The sequence below is a fragment of the Spermophilus citellus genome, assembly GCF_964194105.1.
Source record: "Spermophilus citellus genome assembly, chromosome: 3".
Lineage (NCBI taxonomy): Eukaryota > Metazoa > Chordata > Mammalia > Rodentia > Sciuridae > Spermophilus > Spermophilus citellus.
In genome coordinates, this window is record NC_138184.1 from 110,683,933 (window position 1) to 110,706,208 (window position 22,276).

The 22,276-nt window shown below is 42.9% G+C and overlaps 2 protein-coding genes across 4 annotated transcripts; one reads left to right on the forward strand and one right to left on the reverse strand.

Moving 5' to 3' along the window:
* Positions 1 to 608: 608 nt before the first annotated feature.
* Positions 609 to 7,776, reverse strand: LOC308643401 (uncharacterized protein C5orf52; the record flags this gene model as incomplete). The annotated part of the gene is made up of 3 exons (XM_081283258.1): positions 7,472 to 7,776; positions 4,730 to 4,838; positions 609 to 794 (listed from the first exon to the last, which is right to left on the reverse strand). The coding sequence occupies exons 1-3, from the start codon at positions 7,726 to 7,728 to the stop codon at positions 609 to 611; spliced, it is 552 nt and encodes a 183-aa protein (XP_081139384.1). The 5' UTR covers positions 7,729 to 7,776.
* DUSP18 (dual specificity phosphatase 18) lies at positions 7,657 to 13,625 on the forward strand. Of its 3 annotated transcripts, XM_081288161.1 has the most exons (3): positions 7,799 to 8,221; positions 8,746 to 9,134; positions 12,093 to 13,625. In XM_081288161.1, exon 3 carries the CDS (start codon positions 12,160 to 12,162, stop codon positions 12,724 to 12,726), a length of 567 nt encoding a protein of 188 aa, XP_081144287.1. In that variant the 5' UTR covers positions 7,799 to 8,221; positions 8,746 to 9,134; positions 12,093 to 12,159; the 3' UTR covers positions 12,727 to 13,625. The 3 variants fall into 3 exon arrangements, with proteins under 3 accessions (XP_081144288.1, XP_081144287.1, XP_081144286.1); XM_081288162.1 differs by lacking the exons at positions 7,799 to 8,221; positions 8,746 to 9,134 and adding an exon at positions 7,657 to 7,785; XM_081288160.1 differs by lacking the exon at positions 8,746 to 9,134.
* The last annotated feature ends 8,651 nt before the right edge of the window (positions 13,626 to 22,276 follow it).

Sequence of the window (22,276 nt, forward strand, 5' to 3'; positions counted from 1 at the left end):
ACTTGACGGCCTCATGCCAGTTCTTGGCGGCAGGTTCCCTTTCTATAACCTGATTCTTTCAGATAAGAAAATAGGCCCATGGAGGTTACAAGGTCACATGAGTGATAAGTGGCGGAAATAGCACTCTCTGATGCCCCAATCTGAAGTTCTCACCACTGGAATGCCAGGTAGTGGCATTATTGAGTCATAGTCATAGTCATTCCCATATAAGTTTCCATTTCCCAAAACACCTCGGTAGGATATATCACTTTAGAAATGTGGGTACTGGCGTTAGCTCAGTAATGGAATGCATACTTAACATGTGTAATACCCTGGGTTCAATTCCCAGTGCAGGGAAAGAAGGAAGAAAAAGAAATAGGGGCACTGAAAAGTCAATCTTTGCCTGAATCATGGAGACTGGCTTGATTCAGCCTCTGAATCGGGACTGTCAGGATCTTTCACCAGAATAGAGAGGATGGGTAGGACAAAGAATTGCTGAGGGATTTTTTGGTGCTCTGCTGTCTGCTGGTCTCGGTTTATTGTTCAATGATGATGTAGGCTGGCTAGCTTCTAGTTCTTCTCTGGTCACCACTAGTGTTGTGACCCTGGGTCAGATCATTCTGCCATAACTAGGGTGGATGGCTTTTCTTGCAAGACTGGACCTTGTGCGTCCGGATTTTATCCAAGTACTGCTGTATGTTCATGGATTCCTGTCTCCAGCGCCCCAGCTTTCTGAGTTGGTCTGTCAAAAACTTTTTTTTCAGATGGTCGTACAAATGGCTCATCTTTTTCTTGGTCTTGTCTGAAGCTCTTATCTTACAAAAAATAGAGGTGAGGTTAGGGATGAAGGAGCCACTTCACAGCAAGATAAGCATCTAGGGCTGCTGATTTGGAAGTGGAAAATGTCCCTGCTGGACCCAATATTCATTTCATAAATACCATATTTCATAGGGAGCCTTGGTTTCCTCATTTATAAAAAGTGAATAACCCCTATGTTACATTCTGACAGTGTGCAGCCAAGGAGTCTGATTTTGACTGTAATGACGAAGAACAGTCAGTAAAAATGGGGGACTGGGGTTGTGGGAAGGGTGTGTCTAGAAAGAGGGAGAAACACCTCTTTCTTATAACCACCATCACCCTGTCCCTGTTAATCATCTAGTGCTTCCCGTATATTGTCTGTGAAATCCCTTATTATCCCATGAATTCTTATTGTTACTTCTAATATAACTTCTTCCCTGTCCTAACAACATTATAAGGTCTGGGAAGGCACATCTGTGTCTTACACATTCAGTTATTTATTCCAACAAGCTAGCTATGGGAAGGGATGCTAAGACAAATCCGCCACAGGTGTTTCCAATAACTAAAACATAGTCAGAAAGAGAGAGACACACACATAAATATTTCTAAACCAGGAAGAAAGTAATTACTCATAAAAGAAGCATTGAATACAAAAGAGGGCAGATATCAATAAAATCTGCATAGGGCTGTGGGTGTAGCTCAGGGGTAGAGTCTAGGCTTAGCATCCATGAGGCCCTGGATTTGATCCCCAGCTCTGAAAAAAAAAAGCTGCATGGGGTGCTGAGGGGCCTGCCATTCCAGCATTGATAGTGGGGAGCTTTCAGGTGCAGAGAAACCTCTCCAGAGACAATTTCAGAGAACTGTATCTGCTTTATTGTACAGCAAAAATAGCTTTTATAGTGGGTATATGCCAATTTACCTATAATAAGCCAGAGGTGATATGCAACATATCATATTACAGGAGTCCAGACACCAAGAGTTCAAAAACTGCCATATAACTCCTTTCAAAGGGAGCAAGGAAATTGTGCTTGCCAGTGTTCTGACAGTACTCTGTCCCAAAACATAGAATTCTGTTAGCACTTTCTTGCTACACAATGAGCAAGATAAGCATCCTCCATGTAGGTCTAGAGTCAGGCCCTGTAACAGAAGGGATGGCATATAAATTGGGGTTGGATTTTGAAGGATGGGGAGGTTTGAGACATGTAGAAACAGAATATGGTAAGAGCTGATCTAACAAGCTTCCCAAAGGATTCAGATAAGCACTAAAATTATTTGAAGATCTAGCACAATGCTAAGCAAAGGAGTTCTTAATAAATGCTAGTCAATGTTGACATGATTATTTGACACAGCAAATTAAAGGGAGGATAGTGACAAAAAGAATGGACATTAAATGATATAATTCAAATTGGTGGTCTCTATATCTGGCTGAATATAAGAAACACTTCAGTTGCTTGATAAAATTATAGACCTCAGAAATTCTAGTTTAGTAGGGTTTGGAGGGACCCAGGAATCTATTTTCTTATCATGTACCTGAGATAATTCTGATCCAGCCACTGAGAAGTAAATGGCTGCTTTTAACACTATTTTCTAGTCTACTCCATGACAGCTAGTATTTGGGCTGTCTCAGCTAGTGATTTCACTTTGAGCTTGGCTTACGAGAAATCAGAGTTCCTCAACATTGACACTATTGATGTTTGGGGTTGGTCAATTCTTTATCATGCACATTGTAGGAATTTTTTATCAGCATCCTTGGCCTCTACCTACTAAATGATAGTAGCTTCCACACCACTTCAACTTATGATGACCAAAAATATCTCCAAACATTGTCAATGTCCCCTGTGGGGCAAAACCATCCTGCTTGAGCACCATGGCTGTAGATGAATGATACCAGCCGTTACTCACTGTTCTCAGAGCATGCTCAAGGGATTCTTAAGACACTAGATCTTAGTTGTATTCACTGAAATTGGTGTCCAGCCAAAGCTATCTCTTTCCCCAGTGTGAATACTTTTGGTGGGGAGACAGGAATATTGCCACATTATCACTGAGGTGCCTGAATCCACTGAGTTCCTGCAAGCCAGCCTCTGGGCTAGTTTCCAGGTTTATAACATAAAGAAGACAGTCTCTTTCCTTAAGGAAGAATCTGCAATGACTTGGATTGCAATTCTGCAATGACCATGTGACCCAAGTAAATTACTCTATGTCTCTAAGTCTCGATTTCCTGATTTATTAAGTGACTATAATAATATATAATAGATATCAAGTCCCTATCATACATAGGGCTAAATACTGTTTTAAAAGGAAACTTCTGGGTGGCTGAAGGATGAACCAACCCTCTAGATAATACAGAAGTTTCAAGGTACAGTATTTCAGAGTTTTTTTCCCCCACTGGCAAGGTACAACATTCTCTCCAAAGTGGGTATAGAGGTTAGTCCTGAGTCAGCCAGAACACAACACACCACCTCATCACCATGATTGGAGCAGAAATGGGCCCAAGTCCCAACTGCAGCCAACTGGGGGTTTTTATCCAGGACTTGACTAACTTGATCAATAGCAGAAGCACTGTGTTCCCTTTGTGGTCTACTTGCCAGGGTGGCTTGTCCCCCAAGGAAAATCAACTTGATTATGATAATATTCAGAAAGCAGCAAGAGAAGAAGAGGAGGAGTGGAAGACACACCAAAGGACTGGAACCCCTGGCTTCCCTCATCCCAAACACTGGTGAAGCTGACCTATCCATCCATGATTATGTAAACCCAGATTCCTCTATTTTTCTTGAACTAGTTCAAGTTGTTTATATAACCTGCAACTGAAAGGGTCTTAATAGATCCTATATAGGTCTTAATAGATCCTATAAGAAAACAGAGGCTGGGAAGAACAAATCACTGAATGTTACCCAAAGCTGGCCTGCCCATCTCCAAGCCCAAGTCCACCTTATTTCCACTATACTACTCCACTGCAAGTTTAGTAAACACCCAGGCCCGGATCTGCTTTGGGGTTTTTGGTTGTTGTTTCATAACGCTGGGGATAGAACCCAGGGCATCATTATACATGCTAAGCAAGTGCTCTGCCACTCAGCTACATGCCCCCCCCCCAAGTCTTTGTTTTTGGTTTATATGGCCCTCAAGAGGATCTGGTACTCTCTCTTAAGGCTCTCCATTCTTTTCTTTTTTGGCAGTACTAAGGATCAAACCCAGGACCTCGTGCATGCTTGACAAGTGCTCTACCACTGAGCTACATCCACAGACCTTCTCCACTCTTTTCTATGTGAGAATCCCATGGGCCCATCCAGATTTGACCCAGGAACATGGAGGAAAGCTCAACAATCAAAAAGGGGACAAAAGCTCAACTCTGGAATAAATGCTCTACTTGAAGAAATGAATCTTATTCAATTGTCTCTTCCTACTGCCTAACAATGCCTGTCCCAAGCAGTTCCTAAAGACATGTTTAATGAATGAATCAATCCGGGTCCATGGGGAGCACTGGAGTGCCAACACTTGGGCTTCCAAGTATGTAGGTCAAACCCTACTTGTTCAGAAACAAAAAGAGCCTCAGTTTTAATCTGGAAAATGGGGTTAACACCCAAAGTAAAAAAATGACCAGATAAATGTTGATGTTGATTCAAGCTCTAGAACCTAAGATTTTGTATGGGAATAGTAGGAATGTATTCATGAATTCCCTAGAGACATAATATACTTTGAGAAAAAAATACAAGAGGCAAAAAACCATGGAGTTTTTCTCTCTGGCTCCTTTAGTTCAGGAACAGGTATGATACCATGAACAAGTCAGTAACGCCAATTATCAACTGCCTCCTCTGTAAAAATGAGGCCTCCCCTAGAACATCTTGATGACTCCCTATCACCTCAAGGATCTACTGCCTCCAGTATATTGGGAATATAAAATGAATATGAGTTAAACCCTTAACACACTCTAATGCAAAAACTGTGACTACTTTACCTCTGTCTCATAGATTCGTTGTACACTGAGGTTGTCACGAATAATCACCTGAGATAAGTGGCTCTTGGGTAAAAATTTGCTCAATGCTGCTTCACTGGAATCCATTAAACTGGAATGGGGAGGGGAAAGTAGTACCAGTTAGAGATGGCTGAGACGAAAGCCAGGGTTAGGGCCTGATTTCATTGGCTCCTGGGGGAGTGGCTGAAGTTTCTTAGGACATGCACAGCTTTCTCATAATTTTTAGAGGAGCAAGGGAATAACCATGTTTCTCCTTGTGGACAAGGTGTGTGCTAAAGAACTGTGACTTGGATACCTGAGAAGGATGTTGAAGAGCCAAGAGCAGTCCAAAGAGAAGTGTAAACAGAATCAGAGACAACCCTCAACCCTCAGTAACTGTTTTTTGTTTGTTTGGGTTTTTATTGAGGGGGGGGGGGCAATGCTGAGGATGGAACCCAGGCTCCTGCACAAATTAGGCAAACACTTTATTACTAAGCTATACCCCTAGCCCTAGAAGCAGTTACCTTAATGAGAAAAAGAAGGTGAAACGGAGAATCTTAGAGAAGAGTCAAAGTTGGAGAACCAGGTCAAAGGGTTGAATTTGAGAGAGGACATGGTGGGTTGGAGCAGAACTTCACAGCATAAATCTAAGGAGAATCTAAGAAGTGGGGAGTAAATCAGAACAGGGGAAAAATAAAATAAAGAGTTTGTACAAAGATTGGGCTGGTTAATAGGGAAATTCTAAGGGTAAAGGGTTTGGGAAAAGTTTACAAACATGAGGGAAGTTTAGAGTGCACAGGGCTTTAGAAGACTCTGGAAAGTGAGAAGTAGAAGATGGGATGAGGTGGGGAAGGTGGAATAGGATGGAGCCAGGTACTCCAAGTAAAAAATTTGAACAAAATGAGGAATTGATTTAAAAAAAAGAGAGACCAGATATTGCCAGCCACTGAGTTTTCAATATTGATAATTTGGTTACACCATGAAGTGGTTTAACAAATATATACCTTTAAATGTTTTGGCTTACTTAAAAATAAATGCTGGTATTTGCTAAAATTTGGAAACTAAATGTAGAACAAGGAGAAAAGAAAAATGAATAACTTTAGCAAGCCAGACAATAAAATATATGTGATTATGTATAAAACATAAACATTGGGGCTGGGGTTGTAGCTCAGAGGTAGAGCACCTGCCTAGCATGTGTGAGGTACTGGGTTCGATTCTCAGCACCACATATAAATAAATAAAATAAAGGTCCTTAAAAAAAGATAGTTTTTAAAAAAACATAAACATCTTAGGTGTATTAGATGGGGAAAAATCAGGTAACTAAACAATGAACTCTTTGTGATGGATTTTTCAAAAAGTTTAACACACGTGTATGAATGGACCTGGAATGACATATGTCAAGATGCTACAGTGATTGTCTCAGGTCATTCATTTTGCTGGTCTTTCTTTTCTGATTTTTCTGTAAGTGTATATTACTTTCCTAACTTCGATTTTAAAAGGCAATTTTCTAAAGGGTAAAACATTTTGAAGGGTTAGATTTTATTTTCTAATTCATCTTCAGCCAATTTGGAACAATGGTCTTGTGAATATTTTTATATTTACAAACAAATATTAATAAGCAAATATCTCCAATCTCTCATTTTCATTTCTCTGACTTCTATGCAGGGCAACACAGCATTAGACATGAGTTAATGGAAAAAAAACTAGTTCAGAGGTCAAGGTGCTTACAGCAAGTCCCCTAAATCTTGTTTAAAAAAAAAAAACTAGGGGCTGGGGATGTGGCTCAAGCGGTAGCGTGCTTGCCTGGCATGCGTGCGGCCCGGGTTCGATCCTCAGCACCACATACCAACAAAGATATTGTGTCCGCCGAGAACTAAGAAAAAATAAATAAATATTAAAATTCTCTCTCTCTCTGTCCCCCTCTCTCTCAATCTCTCTTTAAAAAAAAAAAACTAAAATTCTAAAAATATTTAAAGATACATTTGTGTGTGTGTGGTCCTGGGGATTGAACCCAGGGGTGTGCTACCACTGCACTACATAACTAGCCCTTATCATTTTTGAGGGAAGAAGTTCTCCCTACACTGCAGAGGCTGATACATGTGTGTTACCAAGCCTGGTCATAAAACACTCTTCATCCTCTTAGCAATGCACCAAATTTATCAATACAAGAAAAGGTTTTTTTTTTTTTTAAAAAAAATGATTGGAAATATTCCCTTTCAAGTAATAAATAATGGTCATTTTGAACCAAATTGCCTTCCACTGCCAGTCCTCTACAGGAGCCTGCAAAATGCAGCGACAGGAGTTCAGAAATGAAAAAGGGTGCGGGAAATTGGGGCTCCTAATGATAGGGAACAGGTAGACAAATGGGTTTTTTTCCAGAATCACTGAGAAACGTGGAAGCTAAGAAGACGGGTGTTGGAAAGTTTCAAGCCTGAGGTGGACCCTGGTCTCACCAGGCTCAGGCAGGTTCAGAGCTCGAAGTGAAGGTGGAGAACTGAGAGGCGGGCTGATTTGGAGGAAATGTTGGGAGTAGGACTCGAGTTACTCGGGAGAGTCAGAGCTGAAGGCGTTCAGACGGGCCCCTAGGTGTCAGAGAAGGACTGGAAAGAAGTTGGGGTCAGGGTCTTTGAGAAATCCAGGTTCCCCTAGGGTGCGAGAAAGGGGAACATGGGCCTCTGGAGATAAGCGTTGAGAGGCGCAGGTTCTGGTCCGGTCTAAGAGAGTTCGGGGGAACCAAGGCTGCACCTGAAGAACACCGATGGCTGTGAGGTTCGTGGTCGAAGGAAGTAGACCTTCGGCTGGACCCCGTGGCCGGTTTCTTGGCGGTCGCCGCGCTGGTCGCGCTGTAAATCCAAGTTCCCAGTGGCGCCGGAACTGGCGGTCGCTTTGGAGGAAGACTTGTAATCCTTGTACAAATCCAGATCCCAAGTAACCGAGGGCCTACTCGGCCGTGCGGTCTCGTCCTCGACACTGGAGGGGAACGACGCCGGAATGGAAACCATGATTGCTACGCTTGCGCAGATACTGAGTGAGACCCAGGGCAGACGCGGCCAGCAGAGGTTTGTGCGTTGCCCGGGAAACACGCGATGGGGCGGGGCCTGGGGGCGGGGCGAACCGGGAGGCTGAGGACGCGGCAGAATTGTCCTCCGGCGGCCGCCATAGTGCGACTTAGCGCGTTGCTATAGAGACGAGTTGGGCGGGCCAGAATAAGCCGGCGAGGGTGAGGTCGACTGTGACCGAGGAGTGATCGCGGAGGTGGTAATCGGTTAAATCCGGGAGGGGCTGCTCCGAGCGCAGAACGGAAACCGAGATTTCTCCCGAGACCAGGGCGGCAGACGTCTCCCCCCCCCCAGGAGAAACCATTATTATGGAAATCAGATTGCTGGGCCGGCGGGGATTGTGCTTCCGAGCCGGTCTCTCTTTGAGAACCTTGGCTGGGGATAATCGGTTTCACTTCTTCATGAACGAACCCCCTTGTACTCCTACTGGAGAGAGGTAAGACTGTTGGGATCTTGATGTCAAGTTGAAAAGAAGCCTATTCCAATGCTAATTCCACAAGTAACCTACCTAATTCACTCCTGGAAGTAGAGCCTCGAACCGGTCAACCCGTGGATTTTGTTCTGCTGTATAAGCCAGAATTTAACCAGCGCTTCTCGGTGTTTGCCGACTTTTTTTCCACCTGTAATGAGCCGGACGACCAGCTCTGGGGCCTTGGGCGGCCCCGAACAAGGCCTCCCTTCTGTGCCTCTCTTTCCACCTGTGACAAATGGAAGTATTAACTCTAGACACCAGTCTGATTAGGTAGCTGTGAAGGTCGAACTACACGAGGGAAGGCAAAGGCTTCTTCATAGATTGTAAAATGGTGAACCTCAACTGCTGTCGAGTTGCTATTTCTCTCCCTCCCTCTTCTTCATGCTGAACTATTCTTCAAGTCTCGGGTCATTTTTTTTTTCCTCATGGGAACTTTGCGACTCCTGAGCCCCCAGTCTGGAATTAAACTCTTTACTCTCTTCCCAAAGGGTGCTGAGACACACGAGGTGAAGGCTGGAGAACTGATGGGCGGGCTGATTTGGAGGAAATGCCTCGCTTTTTAACTCCACTAACAACAGCAAGAAGAAATAGTTATCATTTTTAAAGTGCTCATTCGGTGCCAGGCTCTATATTCAACACTACCTGGATTATCTCCTTTAAATTTTCACAAAATTCTTATTTTATTTTTTATGGTAGTGGGGATTGAACCCAGAGGCCTTCTACCCCTAAGCCACACCCCCAGCCCTTTTATTTTGAGACAGGATCTAGCTAAATTGCTGAGACTGGCCTTGAATTTGTAGTCCTCCTGCCTCACCCTCTCCAGTTGCTGAGATTATGGACCTGTGCCACCACACCCAGATCACAACATCCTTTTAAGGTAGGCACTGTTACTCCTATTGTCAAAGGGCAAAATTACAATTATTTATTTACTTTGTGCCAGGGATTGAACCCTGGGGTTCTTAAACATTACCCAGCCCTTTTTTATTTATTTTATTTAGAGACAGGGTCTTGCTGAGGCTAGCTTTGAACTGATCCTCCTGCCTCAGCCTCGAGACAAAAGTGTAGAAAAACTTATTGATTAACATCAAATTACTTTAGGTTTCCTTTTATTATGAAAGTATTAAGACCCAGGGAACTTTATTTTGCCAGTTGAGTGGCCTGTTTCAGAACATTGGCAATTACCTCTCTGATCCTCATTTCTCCAAGGTCAGATGAACAGCTTAGTTTCAGTTTGGTGAAGTAGAACTTTAGTGTAAGTCACTCCATTTTGATTTTTAGTCTGATCTGTTGAGCCCCAGGGTAGGATCTTAGTCTTTTTAAAATGTAGTGTCTTTTCATACTTTTTGTCACTCAATCAACAGTCTCCTCTGTTCTACCCTCTGGGCACTGGTTGGGGGCTCCTCAGTTAATTTTGGAGGGGGGGTCTGATGGTGAGAGTCCAGAATATCTCCTAGCATTTAGCCTTCCACCTGGGTTTTAGACCTCATCCCATGTCCCTTAAATGACCTTTACAACAAACCAGCCCTATCTGCCCTTCTTGGGGTAAGCCTAATGAATTTGACCCTGGGGCATTGGCAGGTTGAATTTCCCTCTGCATCCTTTAGCATTCTTTCCAGAAGCCTAGGAACCCTTGAGTGATTCTCTGTGATATTCAGAGGACCACCTTAGAGAGTCCCGTAGACCCATCTGAGAAACTGATGTGACTCCGTTTTTGAGAAACCAGCTTTTACCTCAAGGCCTGTCCCGAGGGAGGGGGTGTGACACTTGTCCTTGGAAAAACTCACAGAGCGCTCCTAGGCTCATACCCACCCTGCTGAGTTAACAGGAGAGATATTCGGAGCCAGGTGTCCCTGACTCTGTTATGCTAGGTGAGGACTCATAGCACCCCCCTAGCAACCATCAATCAGCATGAGACAGGGAAAATATCTGAAATGCCAGGTGACCCTCCCAGTAGTTTTGGTGATTGATAACATGATTAGGCAACCCTGCAGTTTATTGAGTACACCCCTCGCGGCTTAAACCAATCAGTTCAAAGGTATCCACCTCTTGAACTCACCAATCACCCTTACCCAACTTGTTGCTGCCAGTGAATGTGCTAATCAGTGTTAAGAGATGTTGTTTGATTTTCCCCGCCTGTATGAAAAGATTTGCTGTGTGATGTTGTGAGTATTCCCCCAAAATCTATAAACCCTCACTGAACTAAGGGCCAGGACTCACTCCTTTGGAATGGTTTCCTAATTCAACCAGTATTGATCAAGCGCCTACAGGAAGTCTGGCACTGGTTCATGATACAATGGACATTAAGATAATTGTTCTCCTAAAGGGCTCATGGTGTCTTGAGAAGAAGACTTTTATCAAATTGTCAGATAGCTCAAGGCAAAACCACATCTTTAGTGGTTTTGGAAATGTTAGGAAGGAGAAAACACCAGGCTACTGAGGCCTGGAGCAGGAATTTAATCAAGCATTGGAGAGGGAAGAGAGTGTTTCCAGGAGGTTTCCTTTAAAGAAGAGACTCTTGGCCTAAGATCTCAAGGCTCCTTAGATTTCCACTGTCCTGCTGAACGGAATAATTCAGGATCTGATAGGTTTATAAGGAAGCGGGATTCCAGGTTTAGAGAGCAGCAGAAACAAAGGCCTCTGGCTAGAGAAGAAATGTCATGAGAAACTATCAGTGGCTCAGTCTAACTGAGGACTTGGGTGAGGCTAATGGGAGGCTAGAGAAAAGGAAGCAGCCAGGCCACAAATGACCTTGACAGTCAAGCTGAGGGGCTATCTTATCCTGACTGTGGGCAGCAGGGGGAAAAAATGTTTGGTTTCTCATTAGTCTGCCTGGCGAAGACTGCCGTTTGGACTGGAGAGGTGTGATCTAAATCCAAATGTCCCTTTTTCAGTAAGACATAAGAGGGTGTGGGAGTTTTGAAGCTTAGTTCAACAGTTAGAAAGTGAGGGATCCAAGATGAGGAGAAGACAGGAGTCTGCCCCTCCTAGGGGTTCACGCCACAGCCCTGCTGCAGACATGGTGGTGCTGGTATGGCAAGTCTTTGTGAGGCTCTGCTGCTTCTCTGCTCTTGCTCCTGGGGTTGCTTTGGTGCCCATTATGCTAGTCTCTGGGAAGCTCCCAGACACTCCCTTCCCTAGGCTCTCTTTAGAGGCAAGGCACAGGAGAATGTTTAGCAATGTAGGACTTTGTTATTTGACATCAGTTCCACATGAGTACATTCCATCTCTTCAAAGAGATGGTTCTTTTGAGGAGAGCAGGAACCTCCCTGGTCTTATTCTTCTCCCCTCCCAGTGACTCTCAGTGAGCTCTGGTTTCAAGTCACTGGTTCAGAGTCTCATGCTTTAGCATATAATCAGAAGACTAAGGAGGAAGATATTACAAATGATTCCCACTTAGTGGGACTTGAAGGAAGGAGAGAATTTTGAAGAGGGGAAGCAGAGGACTTTGTGAGCCCAGATGGAGAATCAGGCCAGGGCACAGCTGAGGAATTCAAGTTGACCTGCCCAAATAGAGATGAGGGACCCCTCAAGGGAAGCCACTACTGCCAGGCTCAGGGACTTGCCTTTTGTTCTGTAGGACAGTATGCATTAGATCACCTAAGAAGCAAGCTGAAATGCGAATTTATGCCCCTTACCTGAGAATCTAATTTGGTGTATTTGGGGAGGGGCCAAAATCTGGGTATGTGTATTATTAGTGAGTTCCCTGAGTGATTCTCCTGTGATGGTCAAAGGACTGCCTTAGGGAATCCCATGGACCCATCTGTTCATTTCCCAGAAGTCTCCTGGGTTGGCCTGCTGGGCACCTACCCTCTAAACATTCTCTCCCTCTCTGCAGTTTTCCAGGGACACAGCTTAGAAAAATGCAGGCCTCATGTGTCACCAACTGCTGACCCACCGCCTTGATGACAGCACCCGTGTGCACCTTCCCAGTTCAGTTCCGGCAGCCCTCAATCAGCGGCCTCTCACAGATCACCAGAAGCCTGTACATCAGCAATGGTGTAGCTGCCAACAACAAGCTCTTGCTGTCCAGCAACCAGATCACTTCAGTCATCAATGTCTCAGTAGAGGTGGTAAATACCATCTATGAGGATATCCAGTATACACAGGTGCCTGTGGCTGACGCACCTGTCTCCAAGCTCTATGACTTCTTTGACCCCATTGCCGACCACATCCACAGTGTGGAAATGAAGCAGGGCCGTACACTGCTACACTGTGCCGCTGGCGTGAGCCGCTCAGCCACTTTGTGCCTTGCCTACCTCATGAAGTACCATGCCATGTCCCTGCTGGATGCCCACACATGGACCAAGTCATGCCGGCCCATCATCCGACCCAATGCTGGCTTTTGGGAGCAACTCATCCATTATGAGTTCCAGCTGTTTGGCAAGAATACTATACACATGGTCAGCTCCCCAATGGGAATGATCCCTGACATCTATGAGAAGGATGTCCGTTTGATGATTCCACTGTAAATCATCTCCTAGACCTCTGCTTTGGGTCCAAGTACAGACCTATTATTGATCCTATATCAGGATCTGAACTTGAAGGATCTTTGTTGATACAGGAATGCACCAGATGATACCTTTTATAAGGGCAAAAAAAAAAAAAAAAAAAAAAGTGATACCACAGCTTTCAACTTTGTAACCTATATCTTTAAAAATTAAACTTGATTGTTAGAGGTGAAGATAAATTTTCTACCCTATCAGTGGCAGGTGGTACACTGGAGAGAGACCAGAGCACCAGTGCCTGGAATCCTGCTGCCCTTCGCTAGACTGAACAACTCATAAATGAGACTGCCACAATCCTACTTTGTTCCTTCAAACCCAAAACCAGAGCCTTAAGCATCATGGCACCCCCTGAACTTTTCACAGTAAGTGCCAACCTACTGGATAAGTAGCCTTCAAATAGTGCTCTAGGAACCCTACAGTCCCCAAACAACCCACATCCATCAGTGGCCATACTCTAGTTTTCTAAGATCAAATTTACACAGAAGATAGTTTTCAAACAAACATTCCAATATTATAAATTTTTTTTTCTTGAGTGCTGTTGTATGTGACTAGATCTTAAATCCCCTATCAGTCTTAGATAAAGGGGGCATAGTCCATTCTCTAGGACATGTCAGGTCTCCAGAGTTTTCTAGCTTGAAAGACTGTACCTGCAAACCTGAACTTAGCCCTGTCACCTACCCTCAATGTGACTTAGAGCCTTAGTGTCCTCATCTGTGAAGATTCAGCAATTCTATAGCACCAGGCCAGTCATGGTCCATGCTTAGCATAATGGACATCTCTCACTATGGATGATATACTCACTCTTTGGCCCTGCTGGTCCCAAGTCAAGGTATTTCCTCTCATCTGTGCATAGTCCTGTACTGTTTTCAAAGTGCTTTTCCAGAAAGTCACTCCATATAGGGGAGAAAAAGGGGTTTAAATCCTACCTCAGAAGAGGCTTAGTCTTATAAGCCTTTTCAAAGTTTTCATCTGTTTAATCTAGGTGTGACCTAGGGGTTCTGAAGCAAGGGGTACAATTCTGACTTCCCCTAGAAGGCTTTGTTTAGAATTGCTATGAATTGTGAGAATGACTAGCCATGCTTGTCTCTTTAGTTGGATGAACAAAACCTCCAGTGTATGCTTGTACCAGATAAATTAGAACAAAACCAATTAATTTAAATATCAGCAGATCTTAAAAACTACATAATGTGCCCACAACTGATTTATGGCTAGACTGCTTAACCAAAAAGAAACATTCTGAAACCCAAATATCAAATGATTGACATGGGATTTGATTTTAAAAAAGCTTACGTGGGAAACTACATATTTCTTCCCAGGAAAATCCTATATATAATCAGAGAGCTCAATCCTGAATACATCACAAGTCTTTTTCTTCTCTGAGAGGTGAAGGGTGTCTGTACCTTGCCTTTCAGGGATGTACACCTTTGTTGTTCCCCCACCTTTTTTTTTTTTTTAACTAGGGATTGAACCCTGGGGTACTTAACCACTGAGCCACATCCCCAGCCCCCTTTAGTTGGTTTGTTTGTTTATTTTGAGACAGGATCTTGCTAAGTTGCTTAGTTGCTGAAGCTGGTTTTGAACTTGAGATCTTCCTGCCTCAGACTTGTGAACTATAAGGATTATAGCACCTTTGTAATCACTTTTTAAAATCTTGTGCCTTTCTTTGGATGGATCCTGAAATTCTTTTCAGTGGCCTAAATCAGGTTCCTTCCTGAGGCCAAGTTGAGGTCCTACTGCCCACTTGGAGGTATTTTGAAAGCTTGGTCCTTGTCCCCATGCCAATCCCATAATGAGGGCACAGTTTTGAGAAAAATGAAAAAGAAGTTTTATGGCTTTGCCAACAAGAGAAACCAGGGACTCAAGTCCAGAGCTGTGATTGCTCATCACGGGGAAGTAGGTTTTTAAAGGGGTGATTCAAAGGCTACATTCTACCACGCGGCCTGCGCAGTGGTTTCATTAATGAGGTTCTAGGCATTAAGTTAGTTAGAAGAGATCGAAATAAAACACACAAACCAGTACCTTATTTTACATTGCTAGGTCCCAGACGGCTCGCCTCCCTGGTTCCCGCCTCTAGCCGCCCAGCAGGGCAGCGAGGATTACTCTGGGCTAGCAGGAGAGAGAGAGAGCGAACACGCCGGGGAGTAGCCTTTTATTTGGGGGACAAGAGATTCAGGGGAGAATTCCATCCAATGAAGGTTGAGGGGGGGCTGCACTCCAAGGTCAGGGCCAGTGATTGGGTCTCCGGGGTCAGTGGTCATGCACACCCCCACACGGATGGGCTCTCTCATCAGGAAAGGGTCGGGAAAGCTCCGACACAGCCAGAGCGCCTCAGGCCCTTAACGGGAGTCACCCAATCACGTGTCAGAATGGCTCTCCACATATTCCCCCTTTCTTTTCTTAACAATGAGGCGGCGGTTCACTCTCTGGAGTTTTTGGATTCTTGATTGGAAGACTCGCCATCCTATAGTTACAATACAAAAGAGAATTAACAGCAAAGAGAATAATCCAATAATGTACCAAGCGGAGTGTTTAAGAATATTTCCAGGGTTGAATCCATTTAACTCCTTCAATATTTGGTTAGCCAAAGAAGAAGGATCTGAAAACTCAGCTCTATTATTTTGAATGTCTTGGATATGGTGATGAAGTTCCAGAATATCCAAGCTATTATTACTATTTTGCCAAATACCTAATAAATGGTTTTTAATCTTCTCCCAATCCCAGAGAGAAGCATTGTACTTGGCAGCTGTAACACATACATACTTATAATTAGCATGGCATTTAAGCCTTTCCTTAAATTTTAAGGCTGAAAGTTCATTACCAATGTTTATAACAGTCGCCTCTAAGGCGTTTAACTTAGTCTCAATCCTTTCATCAATATTTACTTGATTACGCAGAGCCTTGGAAGTATTTTGAGCTAAATTATTAAGAAATTTTGCATGCTGAATATTCTGAGACAATGTCAGAGATGCAGAGACAGTTGAGGCAATAAAAGAGACCAGTGCTAAAACACCAACAATTATGACTCCAATAGCACGTTTAGGTCTTGTTAGCTGGGCATGAATTTGCTGCAAGACTTGTAAACCAGCATCAGCATACCATGGCTCTGAAATATTAGCAGGTAATAAAACAAAAGAGGGCTGATGAAGTATCAGCACTCCTTTTCCTCCATTATACCTAGAAATACAATTGGTTAGGTTGCACTTATTACAAGTAACAAAATATCTATCATCTATCCATTTAACTTTTACATTTCCAATAATTAAAACATAAGGAGATTGGACACAGGCTCTTAAGCCATAGCAAGATCCCTCTTTGCAGTTCTTGCCGACAAATTTTGGTAAAGGTTTATCTGAAAAATGTAAATATTCTGAGGCAGCAATTAAACGCCAAATATCTTTTTGAATACCTCCTTCACTATAAGTCAAAATATTACTAACAAATCCTGCAGGTGTCATAGCAGAATTTCTTCGTAATTGTCTCTTATCAATTTTTGGAGACCAGTCTAAAATATACCCACTAGTTTTAGACACCTTATGTTGTACAGGAAAGGTATTTACACAATCAATCTATTTAGGAAAGGTGCCAATTTTAATTATAGAACTATTTGGACAGTGGGGTACCGGTGGAGGTTTTGCAGAAATGACTGGCTTGTTATGGGAAAGTCCCATCTTAATTACTGATCTAGTATTAGGTTTTAAGTCCCCATAAATAGAATTATTTGTCAGTCTAGGTTTACCGATCGCTGTCTTTTCTTCAAATGATACTTTCAGACAGCCAGCATGTTTATCATGTGACCAACACAAAGGTAATTGGGCACTGTAGCCAGGATAATTAAATCTAGTCACATGATTGGGAGTAATATGAGTATCTGTAAATCCTCCCATCATGAATGAGTCATTAGTAAATACTGGAATAGATTCTCCAGTCCACACAGCTGGGTGTACCAGGGGTGGATCTGGGAAATATGTCCAATAAGTGTCTACTTGATTCCCTTTTACCTGACAGCCCAGTAGGGCAATTACTGTCGCTACCATCAAGACTGGGGTCCTGTTCTTTCCTAGGCGTCGAAGTATTTGGGAGGCCTGGGTTGTCAATTTCTTCACATCTTTCCACGAAATCAGCTTCTCGGCTGGTTCAATCTGGTCTTTCTTCATCTTTTTCCGATATTTCCTCCTTCTGGGTTGTGGCTCCTCCGGGTCGATCCTCAGTCGCTTGAGTCTGGGTTCTATCTCCTCCATGTCTGATAGCACGTTCAGGCACCCAAATAGGATGGAAAGCACCTTCTGGAAAAATACAGGCATGCCCTTGGCCCCATGTTATTACCGGGTCCGGACCCTTCCACTGACCAGTCTGTAAATCTTTCCACAAAACTCTGCCTAAGGGGCCTGTTACTGAGGGAGACATTTGCCTCTCAGCAGCAGTGTGACCTCCTGTGTCACAGTTTAAAAAATTTAAAACAAACAAGGCATGATTAAGACTATTTTGGGGAGTCACTATCTTATTCCCCCTTTTCAATTTTTGTAATTGAAGCTTAATAGATAAATGAGCTCGTTCTACAATGGCTTGACCTTGGGGGTTATAAGGAATTCCTGTTTTATGATTAATTTGAAACTCTTGGCAAAATTGTTGAAAAGAAGAGCTTACATAAGCTGGAGCATTATCTGTTTTAATCTGCATAGGGCACCCTAAAACGGAAAAAGCTGCTAAGCAATGAGAAATTACATGTTGAGTATTTTCCTTAGTACGTGCTGTAGCAAAAATAAATCTAGAATAAGTGTCCACTATGACATGCACATAACATTGCTTACCAAATTGAGGAATATGAGTTACATCCATTTGCCATATTTGATTTGGTTTTAATCCACGGGGATTTACCCCTGATGGCAGAGATGGAGTGTGAATAACACACTTAGAACATTGGCTTACAATCTTACGAGCTTGTTCTCTGGTAATATTAAATTTTTTAATATTTTTTTAATAATGCTAGAAGCATTTTGATGATGCAAGGAATGGGAAGCTAGTGCACAGTCATACGAAGACATCTGTTGACAAAAAGCTACTAATTTATCAATTTTGTCATTACCTGCAACTAGAGGTCCAGGAAAGTTAGTATGGGCACGGATGTGTCCAATGAAACATGGGTACTTTCGCATTAGCACTGTCTTTTGTAAATTATGAAATAATTCAAATAACTCCTGTGATGAAGTAAACCCAATAACTGAGGTTTCAATATTTTTGGTAACTCCGACTGCATATAAGCTGTCAGAATAGATATTAATAGGCTCATTTGAAAAATAATCTAAGGCACAAATCAGAGCTTGAAGCTCTGCCCTTTGAGCAGAAGTATAAGAAGTTTGTATTACCTCTGTGTGAACACGGCTGAAGAAACCTGCCTTACCAGAGTTGGAACCATCCGTGAACACCGATAAAGCTTCCTCTATTGGATGAGAACGTACAATCTTTGGAAAAATAAGTGACGTTAATGATGCAAATTGTACAATCTTATCACGAGGATAATGGCTATCTATCTGGCCAGGGAAATCTGCAAAAGCTATCTGCCATGAGGTAGAAGTTTGAAAAAGCCAATTAGTCTGTTGAACAGAAAATGGAATAATTATGATATTAGGCTCAGATCCAATTAATTGTAAAATCCTAGTTCTACCTTTGATTACTAATTGAGCTATAGAATCATGAAAAGGAATTAATGTTTTTTGAGGGGAATGGGATAAATAAATCCATTCAATAACTCCTAATCTTTGCCATATGGCTCCTGTTGGGGTATGCTCAGTTGGAAATATTAATAAATACATTATTTCTTTAGGATCTATTCTAGTAAGCTGTGCATTTTTAATTGCAATTTCCACTTTCCTTAAGGCTGCCTTAGCTTCTAAAGTTAGTTGACGTGGAGAGGTTGGAGAAGGATTTCCTTGTAATATCTGAAATAAAGGACTTAACTCAGAAGTAGTTAATTTTAAAGATGGTCTTAGCCAGTTAATATCTCCTAATAGTTTTTGAAAATCATTAAGGGTATGTAACTCCTTAACTCTTATCTGAAGATTTTGAGGACGGATTGTACTCCCTTGAATTATCTGACCTAGATATTGAAAAGGAGATACCTTTTGAATTTTTTGAGGAGCTATACATAAACCCATTGCTGTAAGCGAAGTCTCTAACTGAGTAAAAATTTCTGAAAGTACTTCTGGATTAGCATGAGCCAATAATATATCATCCATAAAATGAATAATATATGCATCAGGGAAGCTATTTCTTATGGGATCTATCGCTTGATCAACATATTTTTGGCACAGTGTAGGACTATTACGCATTCCCTGGGGAAGCACCCTCCAGCAGTATCTTTTAACAGGTTCCTTAAAATTAATTGCTGGGACAGTGAAAGCAAATCTTTCACAATCTTCAGGATGTAACCTTATAGAGAAAAAACAGTCTTTTAAATGTATTACCATCAAGCTATAATCTAAAGGAATGGCTGTGGGGGAGGGAAGTCCTGGCTGTAATGATCCCATAGGCTGAATTGCCTGATTTATTGCCCTTAAATCTTGTAGTAATCTCCAATTTCCTGACTTTTTCTTAATAACAAAAATAGGTGTATTCCAAGGGCTAAGTGTTGGTTCAATATGACCAGCCTGAAGTTGTTCCTCAACTAATCTATGAATTATTTTAAGCTTTTCCCCGGAGATGGGCCACTGAGAAATCCATATAGGCTCCTCTGTGAGCCATGTGATTTTTTCAGCTGTCTTAGGGATTGGGGAAGTACTCAGGGCCCCTAGTAAAAATTTTGGTTTGGAGTATTTACTAATCTTTGTCATGGAGACTGGCTTGTAAACAGATATTCTTCCTGAAAGGTCTCCTTATCATCTCCAGGAAAATACCTCTGATTAACTTCTTCAACTGATCTTATAGAATTTGGAGTAACTAATAACAATCCCATTTTGGCTAAAATATCTCTCTTAAAAGCCTTGAAAATCATTAGGGGTTTGTATGGAAACTGTGGTTCCGCTCCGGTAAAATTAAAGATGGCGGCCCCCATGGTCGGCGCGATGACGTCACACTGTGGGACCTCCCCTGGAATTCCCGGGCTCCCGCTAGGAGGAAATGCCTGCGGCGGTGAGAAAGCGGGCTGATCCGCGCCATCTGAATTCTCAGCATGGGGCTGGGACTTTAAGTTCACATTTCTAACCTTGGTCTCTAGTGCTTTTGTTCTTAAATGGCTCAAGGGAAAGGAAATCAACCCAGCTTCAGGCTGATTTTCCATCTGAATAGACTTAACAGCTCCTTGAATGCCTTTTAAAAGGTCTTCAGGGGGCTGTGAACTTTGGCCCATATTTTTAAAAAGACAAACTTTTTTCTTTTCTAATTTCTCCCAAGTAAGTAAATTTGGAGACTCTTGGTCACAAAACCAAGGACAATATTCACCTACAATCTTTAAGAATTGTAATAACTGAGTTTTCTTTATCTGTTTTCCTTTCTGATTAATTATACTGTGTAAAATAGTCAGATACATTTCCTTATCCGAAGAAGTAGAATTTCCCATTTTAAGTAATTTAACGTCTCTTTCCTTCAATATCTCCAGGTACTTTTGTGACCCAAATGTCACCTCTTCCTCTATCTTTATCTTTATTCCTTATTTTCCTTATTTCCTCTTTATTTCTTTTTCCTTATCTTCCTTTATCTTTATTTCTTTCCCTTATCTTTTTAGCGCGCGCTCCCACTCAATCTAACTAATTCAGAATGCCCCCCTCGTGGGCGCCAATTCTACCACGCGGCCTGCGCAGTGGTTTCATTAATGAGGTTCTAGGCATTAAGTTAGTTAGAAGAGATCGAAATAAAACACACAAACCAGTACCTTATTTTACATTGCTAGGTCCCAGACGGCTCGCCTCCCTGGTTCCCGCCTCTAGCCGCCCAGCAGGGCAGCGAGGATTACTCTGGGCTAGCAGGAGAGAGAGCGAGCGAACACGCCGGGGAGTAGCCTTTTATTTGGGGGACAAGAGATTCAGGGGAGAATTCCATCCAATGAAGGTTGAGGGGGGGCTGCACTCCAAGGTCAGGGCCAGTGATTGGGTCTCCGGGGTCAGTGGTCATGCACACCCCCACACGGATGGGCTCTCTCATCAGGAAAGGGTCGGGAAAGCTCCGACACAGCCAGAGCACCTCAGGCCCTTAACGGGAGTCACCCAATCATGTGTCAGAATGGCTCTCCACACTACATTCCAGTGTTCTCTATCTAGAGTGGTAATTCACTTGCTAATTTGGGAGGTTGTCATTTCTTAGATCTTTTGGTGCCATCCCTAAATCTGAATTACTTCATTCCTGTGATATGTGCTAAAGGACAGATAACTCCTAGGATGGGGGAAGAAAGGTAATCCTGTTTCCCCTGAGATTATTGAGGAGAAGATGTAGTGGAAGAGAAAGAAACATGTCCATTTTAAAAATAAGTCACAGCGGCAAAAACGGGAAAAAAAAAAAAGCATGAAGTGAATCACTGTTACAGATGGACCTTCTCAGACCCCTGTCCTCTGACAAAGGGAAGCCTCATTATTAGAAGTCTCCAGCAAGCTGGGCGTAGTGGCACACATCTGTAATCCCAGTGGCTGGGGAGGCTGAGGCAGGAGGATTGCAAGTTCAAAGCCAACCTCAGTAAAGCAAGGCAATAAGCAACTAACTCAGTGAGACTTTGCCTCTAAATAAAATACAAAATAGGGCTGGGGATGTGGCTCAGAGGTCAAGTACACTGAGTTCAATCTCCAGTATGCCCTCCTTCTCCGCCAAAAAAAAAAAAAGAAAGAAGGCTCCAGTATATAATAGACATAGGGAACAGGGGTGGGGCAATGGAATGGGCTTAGCAATACCAGAACATTCAGGGCTTCAAGTACCAAGCTGGGGATTCTATAACTTGTCCTGTCTGTAGGACAGAAGGCAGTTCTCACAAAGCAAACATTTGCTAAGTGCTTGCTGTGGATCAGATTATACAGTACTTTGTCAGGGGGCATACAGTAGTGTGGCTGACAAGATCCTACCCGAAGCAGAAAGCTTCCAGACTAATTCCCTGTGGCTCCTGAAGGGAAAGTGAGGAACGAGAGACTGGTAAGCAAGAAATGAGAGACGGAGAATAGGCAGAGATACATACAAGAGTTTACTTGTCAGAGCTGACAAATAAAGGCCATCTCTTTATAGGAAAAGAGAGGCAAAACAGGCTTGGGTTCTGAGATTTTTATAGGGCAGGTTCAGGAATCAGCCAGGCTGGTCCTAATGCAATGGTTAAGAATTGGGTTGGTAAGAGGGAGTGGTGAGGCTTTCTCAGAAAGGACCCTTGGCAGGAAAGTGAAACTCTTTACCTAAAATAGTGCTGTCACTTAATATGGCCATCCAGATGCTAAGCAAGGACCTTATAGCCCCAAGTTATGTCCTCACATTCTCAGTCACTCACAAACTTGCCAACCTCAGATGGCTGCAGTGATCCCATCCTCCTGGTGTTCATGCCTTTGTGTGAGTC